This window comes from Plectropomus leopardus, chromosome 1 (genome assembly GCF_008729295.1).
Source record: "Plectropomus leopardus isolate mb chromosome 1, YSFRI_Pleo_2.0, whole genome shotgun sequence".
NCBI lineage: Eukaryota > Metazoa > Chordata > Actinopteri > Perciformes > Serranidae > Plectropomus > Plectropomus leopardus.
The window spans coordinates 14,242,948-14,264,921 of record NC_056463.1 but is presented as its reverse complement, the minus strand read 5'-3'; the positions used below and the strand labels follow the sequence as shown (position 1 = coordinate 14,264,921).

General features: G+C 39.7%; 2 protein-coding genes across 2 annotated transcripts in view; one reads left to right on the top strand and one right to left on the bottom strand.

Moving 5' to 3' along the window:
* The first annotated feature begins 3,856 nt into the window (after nt 1-3,856).
* The window catches only part of LOC121947919, a 33,625-nt gene continuing 15,507 nt past the window's right edge, over nt 3,857-21,974 (top strand). Inside the window, exon 1 of the mRNA XM_042493126.1 lies at nt 3,857-3,931. The gene's annotated coding sequence lies outside the window, so the exon portion shown is untranslated. The remainder of the gene's footprint in view (nt 3,932-21,974) is intronic.
* Nucleotides 13,028-21,974, bottom strand: part of LOC121943969 (coiled-coil domain-containing protein 81-like) — a 14,390-nt gene continuing 5,443 nt past the window's right edge. Inside the window, exons 4-14 of the mRNA XM_042487589.1 lie at nt 21,968-21,972; nt 21,016-21,130; nt 19,871-19,964; nt 19,480-19,626; nt 18,141-18,239; nt 16,839-17,008; nt 16,123-16,201; nt 14,996-15,106; nt 14,358-14,467; nt 14,140-14,265; nt 13,028-13,471 (exon numbers count right to left, since the gene is read on the bottom strand). Coding sequence (XP_042343523.1) covers nt 13,333-13,471; nt 14,140-14,265; nt 14,358-14,467; nt 14,996-15,106; nt 16,123-16,201; nt 16,839-17,008; nt 18,141-18,239; nt 19,480-19,626; nt 19,871-19,964; nt 21,016-21,130; nt 21,968-21,972 — 1,195 coding nt within the window. The 3' untranslated portion in view covers nt 13,028-13,332. The remainder of the gene's footprint in view (nt 13,472-14,139; nt 14,266-14,357; nt 14,468-14,995; nt 15,107-16,122; nt 16,202-16,838; nt 17,009-18,140; nt 18,240-19,479; nt 19,627-19,870; nt 19,965-21,015; nt 21,131-21,967; nt 21,973-21,974) is intronic.

Sequence of the window (21,974 nt, the reverse complement as noted above, 5' to 3'; positions counted from 1 at the left end):
TACGGCAAGCTAAAGTGGCGAATATATTCTAAATATAGCATATACTTAAACTGATTTTGACTTTTCTAGGTGGCTTAAAAATAATCAATTAAGGCAGAGTTTACTCAGTGCCATTTGATTATATGTTTATGATGCGGTAGTTTCCTCCCCCAAAATTATTATAAATAAACATTTGTGATTCTGTTTATAGCAACTAGCAGAAAGGGGGCATATGGCAACTATCCATAGTGGAGTCGGACTCTTCTGTCGACAAATCGATTCTCCCCTAGTGCTTGTATATTCAGACAAGGGCAGCAGTCCAGGTGAATAGTCTAATCGAGCTATAACCGTAGCTTAACTGTATATGTAAACGTTCTGAGAATATTCTTCCAGAGCTGCAGGGACAGTGCGTGTTGAACCTATTTGTGTGACTCAGACAACCCAAAACATCATCCGCACAATGGCTGTTATTCAGCTGCAGGTTTCGTGTTATGCTCACACTTCTGAAAGCGGAGAACACGATCTCTGCCTTTGTCTCTCTCAGTTGAACTGCTCTGTGTTTCGGATGATATCACAGCTCAGAGGTCAGAGGTTAAACTCTTCCTGCCAGGCAGGGGTGGTCTGACCACAGGACGCGAACTTGAACATGGCGTCTATCAGCATACCAGTAAAATCACATCTGACCATAATAAGCTCCCAGCAGACCACAGTCAGCCCCCTAAGCGCTTCTGATGATGAAATGATCTCCATTTCTCTGGTCCAGACCCAATTACCTCCACTGTACTGCAGGGAATATCTCAGAGTGTGTGTGTGTGTGTGTGTGTGTGTATTTGTGTGTGTGTGTGGGGTGTGTGTGGGAGATGTTAATGACAGTGGTCAGGATTTGGGGATTTTGTGAGTCACGTCTTCTCAAATGGCTCAGACAGCACTGAAATTCTGTTTTTAATCTTTTTTTATGTGACTTTTTCTTATGTGAGGGTTTTTAAAAAAAAAAATTATCATTAATAATGTAGATTTTAAAAATACACATATCGTTTATTAAGGATTAGATCCTGGTTGCTGTTAGCTGCAGGAGACGGTGGAGCAGGGAGTACAGCGGCTCCGTTTTGGGCCCACTGTGTATCACAGGGGACATAGAGTTTGTGTCAGAAAAAAGACAGTAAGGAGGAGTAAACAAGACTTGGGCCGCATTCAGACTGACTTCAGCCAACTATTCCGGTTTATTTATAGAGTACATTTAAAAACAGCTTGACCAACATGCTTTACAAAACAGCTGGCCACCAAAGTTTAGGTTGTGACATGGGCTGACTAAAACTTGATGTCAGGATGTCTAATGTAAATGTCAATTTGACATAGAATACCGACATAAACAAACATTTTGTTGATTTTAAGTTGTTTTGTTAACCCTCTTAACGTCCTCCCCATTGCCATACACCATTTGTCCTCTGGGGTCATTCTGACCCCGCCCTGTTTTGACTGTCATTTAAAGCATATTGTATAAATCAATTCTGTGTAACACTTTCAGTCTTACTTCAGTCCAACCCATTACCACACATTTTCCCTTCATTTTGGAATTTAGGGAATTTAGGGCAAACGATTTCATTTAGGGTCAGATTGACCCCAAGGACAACACGATTAAGTAACCAGAATCCAACAACCTCTAAACTTCTCATGCCATCATTGTCTTGATATAGAATGAAGGTATTTTGTCCTAAGGTATCAAGAACAAAAACTGAAAAACCTGAAATCAGATAAACTTCTTAATGTCCACACAACATGAAATTTGCACGTTGTTAGACATTTAAAGTGTCGTCAACCCGATTTTCATTCCAACCAGAATTAAACATCTGTCCGACAGAACAGTCCAATTTATGAAAGGTGTGACAAAAAAAAAACAAATGCCATCCAGTCTGTGAGTATTATAAACCACCGTGCCACTGCACTGTGTTTTGGCATCTGATAGGTATTTAAACTAATGGATTGCACAAAGAGTGAGTGTCTGGACCAAAGTGGTGGACCGAGTGGCCATTCTGACAAAAAAGACAAACATCAGAGCATAGATGAAGGCATCAGCAGTCAGTTAGTGGTAAATACATTTTAAAAAATAAACAGTCATGTTATTAATTAGCTTTTTTGTCCTTTGAGTAGCATCCTTTTCCTGAAATCTCACGCTCAGTCTCACCCGGAGCAACGTCAGTACAGCACAATGGTAGGATGAGCCTAAATTCTCATATTTCAAATATTTCAAGCATCCAGTAGGCAGCCTGCAGAGGGTTTCTGTTCTCCCAGTCCTCCGAAAGATAATATTTCTTTGATGATGTGTTTGTTTAGAATCTGGTCTGAGAAGAAACAGAAGTGCTGTAGTGCCCCCAGAAGTCCTTGGAAGCGTTGAGATGTTTGTCTCATGAATCAGAACATGATAATGGCCGTTTTCACAGCTATAAACACTATTAACTCAGTGGGTGTTTGGCAGGAGGGAGATGTCATGGAGTTTAATGTTGCGATGTCACAGTTTTTGGGAGGGACGAACATTAGGCTGAAGACTAAACCAACATCAGCTCTTCATGAGACATGTTATGATTGTCTCCTGCTCTACATGTTGGTCCACTGAAAGTATCTGTATGACTCAAAGAAGCCAAAACATATTCAGTAGCTACGATAGCCTGTTATTCAGCAGAGGGTTTCCTTTTATTTTCTTGTGTATTACATGATGATATACAATCTCTGTTTTCTGTATCTCTAACGTTCTCCAGTCTCTAGCAGCCTGTATAGCAGATGATGGACCAAGTCATTGTTCTGCAAATCACTAGTAGGTCTCAAGTCTTTGCACTCAAGTCCCAAGTCCTAAACTTTGAGTTTCAAATCCAAAAGTCATGATATACTCTTCACTAAATTGTATTGTAATTTTTAACAGTACAGTAATATATTTTTTCCCAACTTCCCACAACTCAAATACACGCAAGAAAACAACAACAACAACAAAAAACCCCAATAATGAGACATTACCTTTGAGCAGTGACAAACACAATTAAGTTTTGCTGACTGAAAGGTGTAGAACGAAGTCTTGGATAGTGCACTTCCACTTTTACATTATTATTTTTTTGTAGCCTATTGTTCTTTTTCGATGTATACAATGAATATGAAAGCATAGCAAAAAAAAATATATGTTTGTACGTTCACAAAAGGCCAAAACAAAAATCCACATGCACACAAACACACACACACATAACTTTGCTGTGTTTCTTATATCATCTTATTTTTCAATATTTTTAAAAAATATGTTAAGTGTATTACACATTTTTATCTCCTTTTCAAAATAATTTCACAAATTGACTCTAATTGTTATACACTTTGGTTTGTATTTATTTTAATAATTGTTTTTGTAAGCATACACATTCATGGGAAATCATCAGAACAATCATATTGTTGACTTTAGGCCTATGAATTAATGTGCAGTTATACTTGAGTTAAAGTACTTAGTTATATTTAACACTGACACTAACACTGTATTTTCTATGTTGCTCGTGCAGCAATAAAACTTCATGAGACTGAGCTACAAACAAACACAACACTCATCACTGTGCAGTCTGCTTCTGTGCTCACAGGGGACAAATGTCCCGCTGTAGCCATCATTTGACCTCTCTTGCTCCCACAAAACAACTGTTGCCATAGTTACCCCTTAACCAGGGCACAATCACTGACCAGCAGGAAGTTTGGAGCGTTTCGGGTTAATGAGAGCTTCCGTGTGGGAAGGGGTGTGCTCACAGCAGGAGGGAGACCTCTGCGTCATTTTGACAAAAGGGGGTTTTCCATGTTTTTATGACAGTGGGAATATTGTTCCTCTGTTCCAGGACATGTTCCTTTTTCCTGTCTTGGCTCTGTATAGTTTTTACAGTCTTATTGTTTGTGATACCTTGACGTATTTCCACATACCAAAGTTTCTCCTAAAAAGGTATGTAATTTTGTAACGTTATTCTTTGATAAAAGAAGGAAGACACACTTGATTGTAGAATAATTTCATTTGTTTCCTCATCTTGCTGAAATTGACCTCTTTGATTCGATTTATTTTTGCTTTTTGACACCTCTGAAGAATTTATGATGAAGAAACTCCTGTGGAAACAATAGGAGCTTTCCAATTGGCAAAATGATTCACTTACTTTGGAAAAAAAGCAGATTTTCTTAAGACAGTTTTTGACTAAGATGGATGCACATATAACAGTTTGTGTCTCAGTAGGATACTAATGTTATCCAACACTTCCCAACTGCAGTTTTTCCACTGTAATCTATCAAACTGAGGCTGAAGTGTTGTAATATCGAATACATACCGTCTCGATCAGGCCCCATGGCAGGAAATGGCCTGCAGCCAGTTTGGCTTGCCTTCAGGTCAGTGAGTAATTATGTTATGTTACGTGCTGATCTTGGACCTGAGCTGCAGTCCACAGACACACACAGATACACACGCACGCATACAGCCTGGTTTTGCCATAGTTGTGAGGACATAGTATATTCAAACGTAGTCCATGAGGAGTTATATAACTGCCACCTGTCTAACTCTTATCTTGGTTTTCTTGGCCACTTGTGGGGAGCAGAACAAACAATAGCATTTATTAGAAGTTGTGCTTCTGGCCACCGAATGAAAGCCATCAGTATGCCAAACTGAAGTTTAAACTTTCTGACGTCAGATTAGAGGTGGACTACATGTGACAATGTCTGTAACTTTTTTAAATCAAAGATTCAGTTGAATTCCTTGTCTGAGGCTATCTTTCTTTATACACTTACAACCAAAAAAAGTGCTGATGAGAGCAATACGCACTAAAACATTCAAGTTGTGTGTCTGGAAATCAAAGCAACAAGATGAAAGACACTAAAAAATGCTCCTTAGAGCCAAGGGGAGCTGTAGAGCTGGGTAATAATTCTCTGTGGATTTGTTACTTCAAATAGTTGGGTATTCATCTAAATGTAGCAAAGATTTTAACCAAAATTTTAAAAAATCATCAAAAGAATATGTATGTGTGTACCTTTCCATCCACTACATTTACATACATGCAAATATTGGGAGCTGGTTGATTGAGATAAGCAGCAGGAGGGGCTAAACTATTTGTGTTACAATTAGTCAAATTCACTTTTAACTGATACACCACCATATAACAGGGACAGCAAATGATTATTATGCTGTTTTTATTGTTTAGGAAGTGCTGCCGATGCATACTGTATGTTATTTGTCACACTAGAGGCTGACACTGTTGAGTTCAAAGTCATGCCTGTTACGTGACTTTTGCTTCTGCAATGCCGGCATGTTATCTCTATAATCACACACAGGGGCGTCATGATTCCTATGTTGTTTTATTCTGTGTAAAAATGCAAAGGCGATGTAAAGAAAGGACTTTGTAGCAGCCCTATAGTGTGATAGGGATGGTGACAACTGTTTGCAATGGAAGAAGGAAGCACTCTTTGGCTCTGATAGCTGATCTGACAGGTGTTCTTTGTGGGGCAGATGAAAGAACAAACAACAGGATCCAGGAAGTCTTGCTCAGTGTAAAATTGTGCAGACGACCACAAGAAAAGAAAGACAATTCATTTTTAGGTAAAATTATGTCACAAATTTATTCTTTAAGCATAGGGGCAATCTTTCCTTTCTATTTTTATATAGACTGCCTATGTATTAGGGCTGTCAAATGATTATTTTTTAATTAATTAAATGATTAATAGCAGAATTTCAATAGTTAAGTGTGATTAATCACATTTTTTAATTGCATGTTTTCAATTCCGTTATTTTGCATTTCAAAACAAGTCCATATTAACAAGGTGAATTCTTCCTGGATTGTCTTCATTAGGAAAGAAATGACAGCAAAAAACTGTATGCGATTGTCATAATGTGGGCATGTCTGAACAGAGGAGACTCATTGTTACCCACAGAGTCGATTTTCATTCGATATCTGAAGATCAGAGGTCAAGGGGCCCCTGAAAAATGTCCATGCTATTTTTCCATTGCCAAAATTTAGCTTAACTTTGGATTGTTATTCCACCCCCTTACAGAGCTTTAAAACTCAGCCGGTACAGCCTCTTAAAGAGTTAAGAGTTAAATTAAGAGTTCATTATGGACCTTATTTAAATCGTGATAAACACATTAATCCTGACAGCCCTTCTATATCTAAGAATAGATTCATGTTATTTCATCTGAAGACAAAGTGCCTTGTTTTTTTATGGTTGTCTGTACCACTTCATTTCAAGCACAACTTTCTTGATCATGTTTTTTTGTACAAGTGACAAATGTCGTATCCTAACCATAGCAATAAAGATTAGTGCAGCTTTAATCAACCAATGACCTCACAACTTGAAACATCTTCAGCAGCTTGTCGAGAGTAGTTTCTTGTAAATGTAGGTACACACACACACACACACACACACACACACACACACACACACACACACACACACTCACACACACACACACATACACACACACACACACACAGACACTAACACACACACAGTGTGCCTGCTGCTCAGTTTTGGCAGTTTGTCAACATTATTTTCATCTTTCTTTAGTTTCTCTTTTCCCAGCTGCACACATCTATCAAGACTCCACTCATTAGCAGTTAGCAATTAAGGGGCTGGAATGAAGGTATTGTTTTGAAAGTTATTCAAACACAGACATGCAGACACATGCACGCACACTGATATCAGAGGTGGTGTTTGTGTTGGGGCAGAGCAGCGGTGTAATCAGTCATGCTACTGCAATATCTCCACCATGATCTGCTGGATCATACTGAGTCTCTGGAGGCTCCTCCCTGTGTTATCTGCCAAACTGTTGCATGGAAGGAAAGTTTTTCTGCCTTGGACTGTCAGACTGGACCTAAAACTGGAGCTCACAGGGACCTGTTCCTTCATAATGTAAGGAGACATCCTCTGTCTCGGTTATTAAAGAGCACAGAACAAGTGCAGAGGGATTGAAGAGAATGACCTGAAGTTGATTAACAGGTGATGACACAGGGGTGCGGCCTGCATGCAATTTACTGTCACTGTGACTTACACAGTGTGTACTTTAATGAGTGGGCACCTGTCCAAGAGCCTCCTATTCTTTGCTTGTGAGCCCCATTGTCACCTTTTGACAGTTTTTCATAAAAGCTTGTTATGTCAAAGTTTTTAAAAGGTAGCTCTTTTTTTGCACTGTGGTTTGTACCTCAGTTTATGAACCCTCACATTTAGCGGGCCACCGACATCTTCTGAAATTGATATGTGGTTGATTCATTTTTAACAGAACAGAAAAAATAGAGGCAAGAGCTAACAACAAATAACAAATGTGGAGGAACTGTGATTTAAGTGACTTGGGTCAACTATGCGACAAGTTATGTTTTCTTTCTTTCTCCCCTTCTGTTTCTCTCCATCACTCAATTACTTTCTCTGCTTCTTCCCATGTCCTCTGAATGTTTTCTGCATGACCCTGCTTACATAGTTTGACCATAAACAGGCATGAGAGAGGACTGAATACTGAGAAATACCCAAATATAAATGTAGATGCACACATGCACATTTGCAAAGACACACAAAGTATATATATATTTTTTTTTGTTCAGAGGAGATTGAAATCCACCTGCTCATTTTAGACAATCAAAGTGTGAAACAACAGACAACTCAGACTGTTCAAGAGGCTTTGAGCTAATTTATCTTCTGTTTAATATGAAAGTCATTATGTTAAGTGTAATCTGCAGCTTACTGCCTCAGCAGTTTAAGTGCCGCCAAGCAACTGTCGGCTTGAAAAGTAATTTCTAATGACACATTGTACTGCGTGCTTTACAGTGTCACGGCATTGTACCACAAACCACAGCACACACTCACACTTTGGCACATCCAAGCTGACCTCCCTGCGTTCATGCCAACATGGGCTCCCTGCAGCAGCTGTGTCTTCATGCTTGTAAGACATGTGTGTTGTGTTAGGTAACCTCAGACGATACGCTAGGGACGGGCAAACACAAAGGGAAAGATGAAAGTAAGATGGGATAAATATGTGGAGAGGTGGTGGAAAAAGAGAGGAAGTCATTTAGAGGGAAATTAATCAAAGTCAAAAAGGGAAACAAGTGAAGAGGAGAGGGAGGAAAACTGATCTTATATGGTAAGAGAAAAAGCAAAATGTGGATAAAAGGGAAAAGATGGAGATTAGATGGGAGAAAAGGAGCAGTAGATCATTTCTGTGTGAGTCTGTGAATATGTTTTGAAGTTATTCATATGCGAACGATTAGGACATACATAAAGATCGGGAGAGGAAAAGGAAAGGAGGAGGCTTCAAGAGAACAGTACAAGTACATCTTTGTCAGGAAATGACATTTTTTGACATGCAGAGTGTGTGAGCATTAAAGGCCCTCAGGTTGTGTGAGACAAACAGTGTGTGTGTGTGTGTGTGTGTGTGTGTGTGTGTGTGTGTGTGTGTGTGTGCGCGTGCGTGCGTGCGTGCGTGCGTGTGTGTGTGCGCGCGTGTGTGTGTGTGTGTACGTGTGCACTCACGTGTTCATATGTTAGACACGCTGTTAAGGGCTTGAGGGAGCAGGCGTGGTTGTGTCTGGGCTCCGCTCTGCGCTGGCTTCATCGCAGGAAACAACTTTTAGTTCTCAGATGTGCTGAAAATGACTCTAATCAATAACAGATCACGCTTTCATCATCATCAGCTCTTTCTGATATCCTAGAGTTATTTTGAGTTTTTTTGTCAGTGAGAAAATGTGATTGCAATCATGCACTCAAAGGTTTAGTTTTTTAGCCCAACAGATGGCAATTTTACCCATAAACAGCTGTAACCCTGCACCTTCACTTGTACAGAACAAATAGCTTTATTGTTAAATTTAGGTGAAGATTTTTACATCTCATTTGAACAATATTGCATGGCAAGAATGATGCTGGAATTGCAAAGCCTGTCAAGCTTTCTGTTGTACAGCAAACAAACCATTTATAGAGGCAACAGTGGCAAACATAGCATTCAAAACTTTTATTAATACTTGAAATACTGACTATGTTTACATGCACAAGAAATCCAGCTTTTGAATTGAAATGAATATTCCACTAATAATACCATTTACATGCAGCCGTGCAGAATAGGTTTTCTTAGACACACACTTCCTCTTAGAGACACACACACACACACACACACACACACACACACACACACACACACACAGTGTTGATCCCAAATAGTTCCTCTCAGAATGTAAACAGCTGATCATGTGTTGGTTGTTGCAGCCCGCCTGCTCTCACGATGTGTTTGGTTTATGGGGATTGTGCTCTGGTCACTGTGGGATGGCGTGTGGGCAGGGTGGGAACATCTGGAACTGAAATGAAGCTCGGACACTAACTGTCAGAAAGCCAACCACAATCTGCCTGCCAGTAAAACTAGGATGGATATTTATTAGATATGCTGGGCCTGGGAAACACACACACACACACACAACACACACACACACACACACACACACACACAGACATACGCACACACACAAAAGGCAGAGGAGGGTGTTCACTTTGTTTCACAAGTTTCCTTAATTTCACAGATTTCCTTCAGAGAAAAGAAATTCCCATCTCGGCCAAATATGTGAAGACACTTAAATTTGTTCAGCCTCACATAACCCCCTCCACTGGTTATCAGTCATCATGTGCATGACAAACAGCTTAAGTATGTTGTCATCGATCTCCTGCAGCCTGTCTGCTTCTCACAGGGGAGCATCGATGCCCCATGAGGCAGTGCCCCCCACCCCTCTAATAACCCCACAATGCTCTCCAATGACTCAGACAACACCACCTCAGTGGATCTAATCAAACACAACAATGAGTCAGTCCACTGAGGTGGTGTTTCCAGTCACAACATATTGATTCCAAGTCCAAAATCATCTGCATTTGAAGGTCGGGTGTGTAGATTTAGGGGAATTTGGTGGCACCAGAAGTGAGGATCCCTTCAGTGTTCAATGTTCAGGACTATTTTTTTTGAAAGAAGTAACATTACGATTGTTAGAGGAAAAGAAGACAGAAAATGAGTATTTCCTGACTTCGTCTTATCTGGTATTGCTCTTAAAGAGTGAGATGAAAGTTAATATTTGGCCATTATATTGTCTATGATTTATCTGATGATAAAGAAATCCATTGGCAGTGTTGCAAGCTGTATGTGCAAGCTAATATGTTTGTTCATAAATTCCTATGTGCTTTGTTAATGTGAAGATAGCTTTCTTTAGAGCATTTCTACCCTGTCATATACTGCCCACACTTGTGTCGCCCCTATAGAAAAAGCATCATGCAGAGACTTAATGTGGCCTATAATGATCGGACAAGGCTGCTTCTTAAGCTTTCTTTATGGTGTAGTGCATACCTGCTCTGCCTTCATACAGAGTCTTAAGTATCGTTACATGTGCAGGCTTTTTGTCTCAAAAAATTATTTTATTCAGATTTAATAGGTTAAAAAAATATTAAATAAAGCAGTTTCATGTTAAAAATTAAGGGAGGGAGGGTTATGCTTTCATAGCAGAGGCGCTGCTATCTACAGTTGGCCGACATGAAAACATAAATGGCCCCATCTATCTTGAGCCAGTGTTTGGCCGGTGTTTCCGATTTGTCCATTCAGGCCTACTGTAGAAACATGCAGTGCAACATGGAGAAATCTGTGGGCAAAGACACGCTCCAATAATATGGCTAATTTTAAGTTAATGAAAACACAGTACTTTCTATTTCACGTGATAAACTGAAGAAAACATACTTATTATTTTGTATTCCATATTTGCCAATAAATCCCTTTAAATCCTGCAAAATGGACCTTTAATTTAACATTTAAGTCCAAGAAACCACCCAGAGAGAAAGTAATCAGTGCTAGAAAAGAGCACAAAGAGTTTTTGTTACATTTTAGCCAACTGTTGGGGAGTTGTTCATAGTTTATGTGCAAACTTGAACCTAGAAATAAAACATCCTTGCCCTTAAGCACAAGCCCTAATGTCAGCATGGTAACATGTTCACTCCCTCAGTTCTTCAAGGTCTGATTCCTTTCAAAATCCACTTGAGCTCTCGGAGTATTGGAACATTACTAAATGGTAAATCAACCAGGGTTTATTAAATCACTCATAAAACACACCACAACACTTTGCAGGAGATGGGTGGGTCATACACAGACAAGTGAATTTTGAGGAAAGTCTCACTCACTGAATTTAATTCAGATCTGCAGTTTGGCACAGATATCGCTGTTTCTCTGTCTGTCTCCCCATGTATATCTCATGAGGCCATTTTTAACAAGCTTGCTAAATTATGTACACCTGCACACCCCAAAAAAACAGTGTTTTCAACATAACTCTGTGACCTTGCAGTGGGTCTGCAGCAGTAATTTATTGTGCATCAACCCGTTTAATGAGAGAGCCGAGTCTCTTGTGTGGGTCTGTAGATGTTTTTCAGGGTGGATCCTGTTCTGGATCACATATCTCTTTCCTATAAATACAGCATGTGTGAGAGGTTCTGGACCACCACACAACAACACACATACTAGCTCCCACCCCCCACCCCCACCCCCAATTCATAAATTAATCAGCCAAAGTGTGTGGAGCAGTTAATTGTGCATCTGTTTTGTCACAAAGACCTTCAAAATGCCTCCATGAGCTCATTATAAGAGAGTTATGCTTTCACAGGGAACTGGGCCTACAGCCAGAGGAATATTGTCATGATCCGGCAGCACATTTATCATCTATAGAAAACTCCCCCACCGCATGAACCCGTCCTCCCATATCAAATCAGCAAACCCTCTTTCATCCCCATCTTGTTTTGTTTTCGTCATTTCTTTTCTTTGCTTGAATTTGTTTTCAACCTATGATGACTTTTGGAGGAACACACAATGATGTATAATGATTTTTTGTGTGTGCATGTTTCACTTCTTCTATCCTCACAAACTTGAGGCCCTGTTGGGACCCCCTTTCTTTTCATGTAAGTAATGTAAGTAATGCCGTTCTGTGCATGATATGTACTGTAGCATAAACAACATCCCTCGTCACTTGTTAGGGTCAGATATGGGACAGCCGCCCATCAAAGTCCATGGACAGGGACGGACACCGCAGACAGTCTCTCTACTTTCTTTGCTCATGAACTGCACTGATGAAACCATACATTTTCAAAGTACTGTAAAGCGGAAACTTTTTAGTCTACAAAAAGGTTTGTCTGTTAAAGTTTAAATTGGCAGAAATCTGGAGAACACCTATATATATATATATATATATATATATATATATATATATATGGGCAGATTTTGAAAAATCATTTTCCTCCTGCAGCTCTCCCTATTCATTGATTTATTTATTTTTTATCTTATTTCATTGTTGAGTTGCACAAAGTTCATTGCTGACAAATGAGACAAGAATTAGCAAGCTAGTCTATTCCCTGGGAGGGGGGGGGGGGGGGGGGGGGGGGGGGAGTTGCTCAAAATGAACAACTTCCCTGGGAGAAGAGCAGGCAGCAGCTCAGGAGACACGTCTTTGGCCTGTAGTTGTAGCAGCTTGAATTTAGCTAATGCAAAATCCCCAGCACTGGGTATCACAGCGGGCTGGTGGCCAATAGCAGGGCTTAGTTTAACTTGGTGTAAAGGCAGCAACAGAAAGTTTGCTGATCCGGCTGGGAGTCAGGGCTGCCCAGTTTCTTGGCACTGGAGTTTGCACTGGCTGGATTCAGGTTGCTGCTGCCACTGACCGGGGGGGGGTGTCCCTGGAGCTGCTACCTGCTCACACTCCATCAAGGTGGTCTGTAGTGGTGAGGATTAAGGTAGAGGATGCACAAAGACTTGAGGCTCCCGCCCCTTCTGTTAGCAGAAGGCTAACATATTAGCAACATTTTCTCTCCACCTCTGAAATTTAAAATATTAGTTAAAATTGGGGATATAAAGTGAAACAATGACAAAATTATGAGTAAAGAGTAACAATCATTGAACTGAAAAAATTTATTTTTTTCTGCAAAATGATTGATAATCTCAACAAGCTATTTTGACAAGCCTTATATAGTTGTGTTTAATTATCATGAAACTCTGTGTGTGTGTGTGCACGTGTGTGTAAAAAATGGTTAAGATAGTGACAAAAAAAAACCATAATGTTAATTAACTGGATATGTTATGGGTGAGAATTTTAACATGCATTCTTAAGACATATATTTTGATAACCTTAATCTAGCAAAAAAAACTAAGCAAACATGAACTCTGAAGACTCAATTAAGAAAGGAGCAGGAATAAATCACATTAAAATAGAGGATACTGCACTCCAAAAACTTCAAAAAGCGTGACATGAGGAGTTATCAGGCTAGAGGTCTTGCTGAGGCTTTGAGGTATTGATGTTCTTGTGCTGTTGCAGGCTATAATGTTCCTCAGATCATGAACTGTGAGCCAGAGAGGTAATGAGAGTCTTTCCAGATGTTGGTCTCTCCGCAGTTGGTGGTCCTCCTCTTACACTGACAGCAGCGCCTGTACTGTGCAAGTTTATCTACCAGGAGCTGACCAGCAGACCTGACCACAGGGAGACAGAATAAAGTAAAGGATAAATGAAAAAAATAATAAATCAATGGCCAGGAAAAAAGGAAAATGTGCCGTCCCGCATGAATGATCTAGGTCATGGCATGTCTTTCTGGTCAGTCAGTATGTGCCAAATTGTTAAAGTGAGTACGTGAAAGGTTAACCAACTTATGGTTACCATAGACTTTAACAATACTCAAATCTGACATCCTCTAACATCTAAAGACCATGTGAGGTTTTTTTTTTTGCAAAGACTGGGAATCTTGCAGAGTCACTATTTGCAACACTACAACAGCAGTAGATTCCTTTTGAGATTATTTTTCATCCTGTGCCTGGTGGAGAGTGTTACGCCAAACTGCCTTTAAGAAATGTGACATATTGAAAATTCCTTTCATGTCTGTAAAAACACATAACTCTCCAAACACAAGATAAGAGGCATCATATGCCAACAGTATTTTTGTCAATTCAGCATCCATATAATCTATAAAGGTAAAATGTACTTGCATACAAACTTTACATTCTGGATTTGGCACGGTGAGTGGGACTGACTGGTGAACTTTTTCAAAACTTTAGATTACTCGCTAAATTAAGTGCTGGTTGCCTTCATGTAAGCAAATGGGTGAATGCTGATGGAGAGTCAAAGTGGTCCTACATCCACACACCTCAGAAAGCGTCTCTCCTCTTCCTCCCGTTGGTGTTTGAGCTTTGCGCTGCGACCCCACTCGTCCCGTAGTGACTTACTGAAGTCCTTTCTTTTCTCAAAGTGATTAATGCGGTCTAATATCAGCCTGCAAAGGAAACATACCAGACCAAGACAGACATGCTTTCGACATCCTCAATATTATCAGTTTCTTGGATTTTGTCTGCTTCTTTTACTCACTCCATTTTGTTGTTTTTGAGAATTTCTCTCTCCTTCTCCAGCTGTTTTTGGCGGTTGTCTAGTTCTTCCTTCTTCCTCTGAGTGGCAGTGCTGAAATTTACCTGAAAGAGCTGCCAGTATGTACAATAACATCACATCAATTTCAATAACTAGTAGACAAATAAATAAAGACTCACAGCTACAAGGTGGAGGGTGCTTTTCTAAAGTGGTGGGCTACTTTTAACTCCACTACATTTAACTAGCATTTGTAGTCAGTGGTAATTTTGCGGGCCAAAATTTTACATCTAAAACATTTGATCAAGAAATAAAATCCTATGCATTTTTAAAGTTTCAGCTACCATATGTAAAGTAATAAAAAATAGCTACACCGCAGCTGCAACATGAATCTGCTGCTTACATATTAATGCATCATAAAAAAACTGCAGCAGAATAAAAAATAATGATAGAACATTAATTTTATTCTGCAGTGTAACTAATGTCATATAGTAAAAAAACAGAATACCTCTCACAGTGCAATAAACAAAAACAATGCAGAGACTTTAATCTAATTTAACAACTATGAATGATTATTTCTGCCATCTGCATGAAGCCACAAGTCAAAATGAAAGGGTTAATGGCAGCAGTAAGAAACAGGTGACCTTCTGTGCCCTCTCCAGGCTCTCTGTGTTGCTGGCTGGTGTCTCACAGCGGTTGAACCTGGAGTTTTCAGCCTGGCACTCTGGAGGGTCTGTGCTCTTTTTATCTTCTACCTAAAAGGACAGAATAGTCTTGATCAACTTACAGTTTCAGTTGTAAGTTTATCGTAGCGTAGGCCTCGGCACAATACAGCCCACAGGTCTAGATGTTGCCAGGTGATAGATGCTATGACGAAGCCAAATTAAAATTTTGTTCGTGGCATTCTTTGTTGATATCCCAAAAATAGGATAATTCTGCAGATCTGTAGAAGTCCTACTTAAAATTACTTATTCTTGTTTTTAAGTAGCGTTGTACACAACACTGCAAATGCTGAATATAGGACACAAGCATAAGCTGATAAAAAATTATCTGATAAAAGTCGAAGCAAGATTCACTTACATCTGGTAATTATACATTTATGCTGTTGCTGTTGTTCAGAGAATATATATTAGCAGAACTGGCTTATCTTACTTGAAGTTTAATAACTCAATGTGACCTTATGCAGCAATAAACCAAGTAACCAGGCAACCTTGTAACCAGGTCTAGTTTAAGCTATTTTTAAGGCTTTAAGTAGTTTGTTTGTGCGGCCTGTGTGCACTGGTGCCCTTGACTGGCAGGATGGGCGTCAGCTTCACTCTGCTGCCTTCCTTTGACCTACAAACCTCCCTAATCTAAACATAACAGCACAGCTGAACATCCATAATCGCACATTAAAGCCAAGGTTCTTCAGAAATCACAGAGGAATACAGAAAGGGACAAAAGTATTTGTGTAAAAGACCTTAATTCATCTCAAAATATATATTTTAAAGCCTATAAACACCACAGCTATTATGTTTACCAGAATAAAACTAACATTATGATGAAAATAACCATGTGTTCGCCATAACTGGCTGCAAATGTTAGTAAAACATGCTGAAATTTGAGAACGTTTATAACCTGATGTTCATTTCATGATCTCAAATCTTTGTGTGTATGTAAATGCTCCTGCTGCTTTGTTTGAATTTCTGCTAGAATAAGAAAACTACAAAAAATATTTACAGCAGCATCTTTTGCAGAGGTCTGAGGTTGACTTTGTGCAGTCTTTTTCTACCTGTGCGTCCAGAGCCTTCTTGTAATGTGTAGTTCTCTCGTGTTTCTGCTGGAGCTGCTGGGCCCTCTGCAAAGCTACCCTGAAACACACACACATCATGTGACACACTAGTTATCACCACAGAGGGCTGTACCATGAAGGGAGGCCAGTGTCTTAACAAGGTTTGTTGAATCTAAAGTTTTGGGTCCTATGAAGGTGGATCTGTTTTAACCTGGCTAGATTGCCACGGTGACTTATGCAGCAAACATAAACTGGTCGGGAGCATATTACGTTCCGTGTTTTGTCTTGAAGTTTAAGTCACGCAGTTAAAAAGCGGCTTTCACAGCTTCTTTGAATAACGTCATTCTAATCAGTGTCAGTATATGAGCAATACAGATTCTCCGCTGAGAGAAATATTTTAAATTCACATTGCATACATTTTCCTAAAACAAAGCTGCACAGACACAGTATTGCTTACTATATGCATTGCATCATGCTTTGTTTTCCTTTTAAATGGAAACCGACAGTTGAATAGTGATGAAGAAAATCTGAGCAAGAACATTGTTTATTTTATTTACACGGTTGTTGTTGTTGCTCTTTGCGAACATCTGATTGTGTTTGCAGTGTTCTCGTCCACAGTGACTGTACAAGAAGCTATAAAATCACAGAGAGAGCCTGGCTCTGTTAAACTGCCTTCATGGCTCATGGATGTTTTAAAATGCCAGCTACAGACTCACTCCTGGACCAGCTGAACCTGGTCTAGACGTTCCATTAGTTGACGGTTCTGCTGGTCTCGAGCCTCGTGTTGCCGCCGGGTCTCTATCTGGCTCTGAAGATCGTTCTTGTAACGATACTGCTGGATCCTCCTGGCAGGAGTGAGGGGCCGAGCCGGGAAGACGAACGAAGTCTAAACACAAACATCTCAGAGAAATCTTTGACATGCAGCGAGTAAGACTTGAACCCACAGCTTCTATGGCAAGAACATAATCTTTGTACATGTAGGACCCACTCTACCAGGTGAACTACTGGGCGCTCCAAAAGTAAGAATGCTTTAATTTGACATGAATAATGCACTTTCAACCCTTCCAAGCGATATTGTGCAACTATTTAAAAAATATGCACAAAAAAAAGCATTTTCTCATATTCTTAATGAAAATCTAGTCATCTTCCTGCAAAACAAAATATGATGTGTACTGACCAGGTTCAGCCAATAGTATCACATCCATCCATCAATCATTATGCAACTTTTGGTGGCAAAGAGCTATGATTAAGTTAGCTAACAACAACATGGTGTGTTGGTGTATCTTTGTTCCCCCAAAGTACCGTGTGTTTACTGGCCCTCTTGCTACAGCATTTAAACACTTTAAACACTGTGACAGCTCCAGATGACAGCGAGGCATTTAGTGGACTGCTTAAGCAACTAATGTTACATGGAGCTTTTGATGTATTTTCTTCTTTCTTCTCTCTCTCTCTCCCCCTGATGGATACTCCTAACCTGGAGATTACTCCACAAAAAATAAGCTTCTGGGTCAACTAACGCAGTAGGCACTGAGTATCTACCATTGTGTCTGTAATGCCGGCCACGCTGTCGAGTTTCCGCTCAGCTCATAGACTTTACATTGTGATTAGGTAACAGTTTTAACTTCATAATTGACCTTGTCTGCAGAGTGAGGTGTTAATGATTTTTGGGATGCAGTGGATTTTTTTTGCTGCAATACCGAGTGTGGCCACTGGGAGAATATACACCGTCAGGGCCTTACTTCAGACCTGCCCACTTTTCAGCTATCAAATCATCTTCCTCTCAACATCTTCCCACCTGCCTTTCCTGTTTCACTCAGACATACATCACCATACTGAAGCTAGATACTCTCAAAATGCCTTTTTCTCACAACTTTAAGATTTATTTATGAACTCAAGCCTAATCTGGCTCACATTCTATGCTATTAATGGCTGCTGTGGAAACAGATGCCCTTCTGTGTATTTTTCAGAAACAAACTACTCAATAAAATCTCACAACTTCAACATCAGGTTCCACTCACAGGTAAGAGAGGGCAAGGAATCTTCTCTTTCTTCTCTGACATTTGCAGGTTGAATGTGGCGACCTGCTTTGCATGCTCACGTTGCTCATTCAGCTTCTCCTGCCAGATGAACACAAAAACACACCACCATATCATCATCATATTGACTGAAAATGAAGAGGCATTGAGAGGGTGAGATATAGCCTACTCACCATGGTAAAAAATGAACTTTTTACTGAATGTTGGCAAAAACAACTTGCAAAGCACTGTAAGTTGTTTCATTTTGAAGTTTAATACCACATGACCCACACCTCTTTTCCAGAGCTGTAAAGAGGACAAAGCTGTTTTCTGGCCCCAACCAGTCTGGAACCACCCAAAACTTCTCAGTTGTTCAGATGTTTTTATTGTTGTTGATTTTATTGCTGCTTTTACTTTCTCTGGACATAATGGTTTGAGTTTTTATCAAACTTTTGACCACAGAATCGGCTTTTTCTACACCCTCAGCCTTTGTGTTGTGTTGTTTTCTGATCCCTTTTTCGTCTTGTGTAAAGACCACAAAAAATTCCCAAAGCACTTACAAAATACCCCATCATCCCGAAGCAGACATATTTTAAGTTTTTTTTTTTTTCATTACTAATGCTCTTTCCCATGTGACCTGCACACTCATAGTCTTTCACCATGCTAGCAGTGTGAATGTCAGTGTTTCTATGTCCGTTGGTCAGTCTCTACAGCCGTTGCATGGATTGCTAATTGTTTCCAATTCCTTGTTCCCCTCAGGATCTCAATAATTTTGGTGATCCCTTGACTTTTCATCTAGCCACATCATCAGGTCAGAACCTACTTTTATCCAAAACTTTGGTTTATGACCAATTATGTACAACTGCCCCAACATGCCCCTGTGGCTATATAGTATTACTGTGTGTTGAGACAGCATGAGGTGTACTCCTTCCATTTACTTTGCATACTCATTAAATGAAAAGACTGGGGTGACCACCTAGTTGCCTGCTAATTGGGGTGAAAATGTGGCTGTGGAAGTTGGAAGTGTGTTAACTTGAGTGCTTATTATTATGCTTTATGATTCTATGTACACAAACATGAGGAACAAGAAGAAAGACTGGGGGAAAATACAAAAAGAGTTCCTTGTGAATTCTGAGATCAGTCGGAGGTTGAGCTGAACAAAAACACACAGAGACGACACATTTCCACCGACACATGGCACATCCGTTTCGAGCAAGCTTAGTTTACAGCTTACAGGATCAAAGGTTCACCAGTAAAATTTGCGTAAATGTAATCTGAACACCAAGCCAACAGCCAACAGACTAACACTCAAACTAACCAAGTGCATACAACATGCACCCACCTGTTCTCTGTCCATGTACTGCTTATCTCTTTGCTGTTCTTTAAGCAGTAAGAGTTTCTCCTGAGCTTTCTCCTCTGCCTGCTGCTGCTCCCTCAGGTAGACGGGAACATTTCGTAGGGCTCGCTGCATACAAAGGTAGCACAGCTCCTACGATGACGTGACAGTTATTACACTCATACACTGTAATAAGTTATGTAGAGGTATTGTTAATTTACGTGCAGACTTTCCAATGTAGATATTTTTTAGATGATGCATTGTTTGATACTCCACCAAGAATCCAACTTGAACTCTCATTTTGAGTTTTGGAGACTATGATAAAAGCAAGAGTAGATCTATAGTATACAGATGCATGAGCACACGCATGCACACACTCACACACACACACACACACCTGTCCAGCACGGGTGTGACCAGAGCAGCTAACGTTCCCACGAGCTTCCTCCAGTTTGGGTGTGACTTCTGGTGGTGTGGTGGAGGCAGAAGGCCTGGGAGTAAAGACAGATTCTTTACCATATCATCATAGAAAGTGACTCCATTGTACAAGAGCAGTTTGGTGATGTCTTATTGCAATAATTTGGATTATAACCATGTGATTTCGTTTTAAATTAAATGTAAACATTTAACATTTAAATTATTCATTGATTATTGTACTGGTTTTTCCATATCATTCTACACATTATTTATCTTTTTAATAATTATTATTTACTCTTTGTATTATTTACTCTGTATTGTTTTTAAACTATATTATTTCGTGTGTATCTTGTTGCATCATTGCCGTGAAGTAACATATTTGATGGTTGGCGTGCTTGCTAATAGGCTAAGCACACACTGTTGAGTTGATTGCGATCGCAGCTCATGCTGTCTGATTGATTGATTACACATTTGTTTTTTTATTTTATTCAACCAGACTGAAGCGTTGTTACTTAATTTTGACTTCACAGTAGATTAAGGAGAGACATTACAGGTGAAACCATTTTTTTTCTTTTTTGAGATTTTGGGCTATTTTGCCTTCTTTCAGAGTAGCGAAAAGAAAATGTTCAAACTACAGATTTGGGTGTTTATTTAAGTTCTTTTTTTCTGAAATTATGCAAAAATAATGTGTGATTAGGTAATGAATCATTTGCATATTTAAAATAAATAAGGAAATAACTAATATAGATTTGCTGAAAACTGGAATACAAAATTTTAAAAAGTTTAATAGTGATGTCTGTTGTTTAGTTTGCCAGTAGTGTCTTAATTTTGTTCTATTTTTTCATGACAGTTTACAGGTGTGTGTGCGTGCATGCGTGTGTGTGTGGACAGTGCAGGGTGGTGATGACAGAGGAAGAATCTGTCCCACGGGAAGTTGTGCATCATTGATGGAGCTGGACGCTGCCTCAGGGCAGTAACAATATAAGACCACCACTGAGCTCTCAGCTCTCGCTGACTCATCTACCTGCAAACAACAGCTCTGTGCACTGCAAACTGAACGTCTCCATAGTGTGTGTGTCTGCTTGTCTGTGTGTGTGTGTTTGTGTGTCTTTGTGTGTGTTGTACTTGTCTGTGGCCTCCATGGGAGGGTTTGGATTCAGTTCTTCAGAGAGGCTGACAGCTTTCATCGTGGCTGGCTGCAGTGGCTGATGGGATTTAGATTCTCTCTGTTGGGGAACTTCTGTAGAGACACACAACACTCTGAGTCGGTTCACTGTTCCTACAGATAACTGCACTTATCTCACTCTACGTATATGGCTGTCATACTAAAATTCTGGTCTCAATAGCTATTCTTTCTTTGCAGGATCTAAACATCTGGCACCCAATTTAAAATGATGGGTTCCAGTAGCCAGCTCCTGTTCAGTAAAATGCCTAGAACAAATCCAGTCTTTGAGAATTAGCTGTTAATTATTGTCATTCATTCTTAAAGGGGCAGTACACCCCCAAAATAAAAATACATGTTTCCTGTTACCTAAAGTGGTGTTTATCGACCTAGATTGTTTTGGTGTGAGTTGCCATAGAGATATTTGCCTTCTCTTGAATATAATGGAACTAGATGCCACTCGGCTCGTGGTGCTGAAAGTGCCCTAAAAATAGATTTGAATAGCAATGTCTCTTTCCAGAAATCATGAACCTATTTTCATACCGCCCCCGAAAGATGCCTTTTTGCATCTGTGTCTGACACTGAAATCACTGACCAAGTGGCAATATTTAACGACTTGGGAATAAGAACAGGCTTGATAAATATGAAGCTACAGCATGGAGATTAAACTTACATAAAATGCCTTGTTAGTGAGTTTATAAGTGCCAGGTTAGCAATCTGTTTCCCCCTTCTTTCAGTCTTTATGCTAAGATAATTGCCATTCAGCTTCATGCTGTATTTAACACAGAGTCAGCAAAAATTTCAGTAAGAAATCAGAGCCTTATTTCCCAAAATGGCAATAACAACTCTCCCAAACAGCAAAAGCAATTAGTGAACATTGCTTGTATGATGAATAAGAATTTACATAATGACTACCACATCT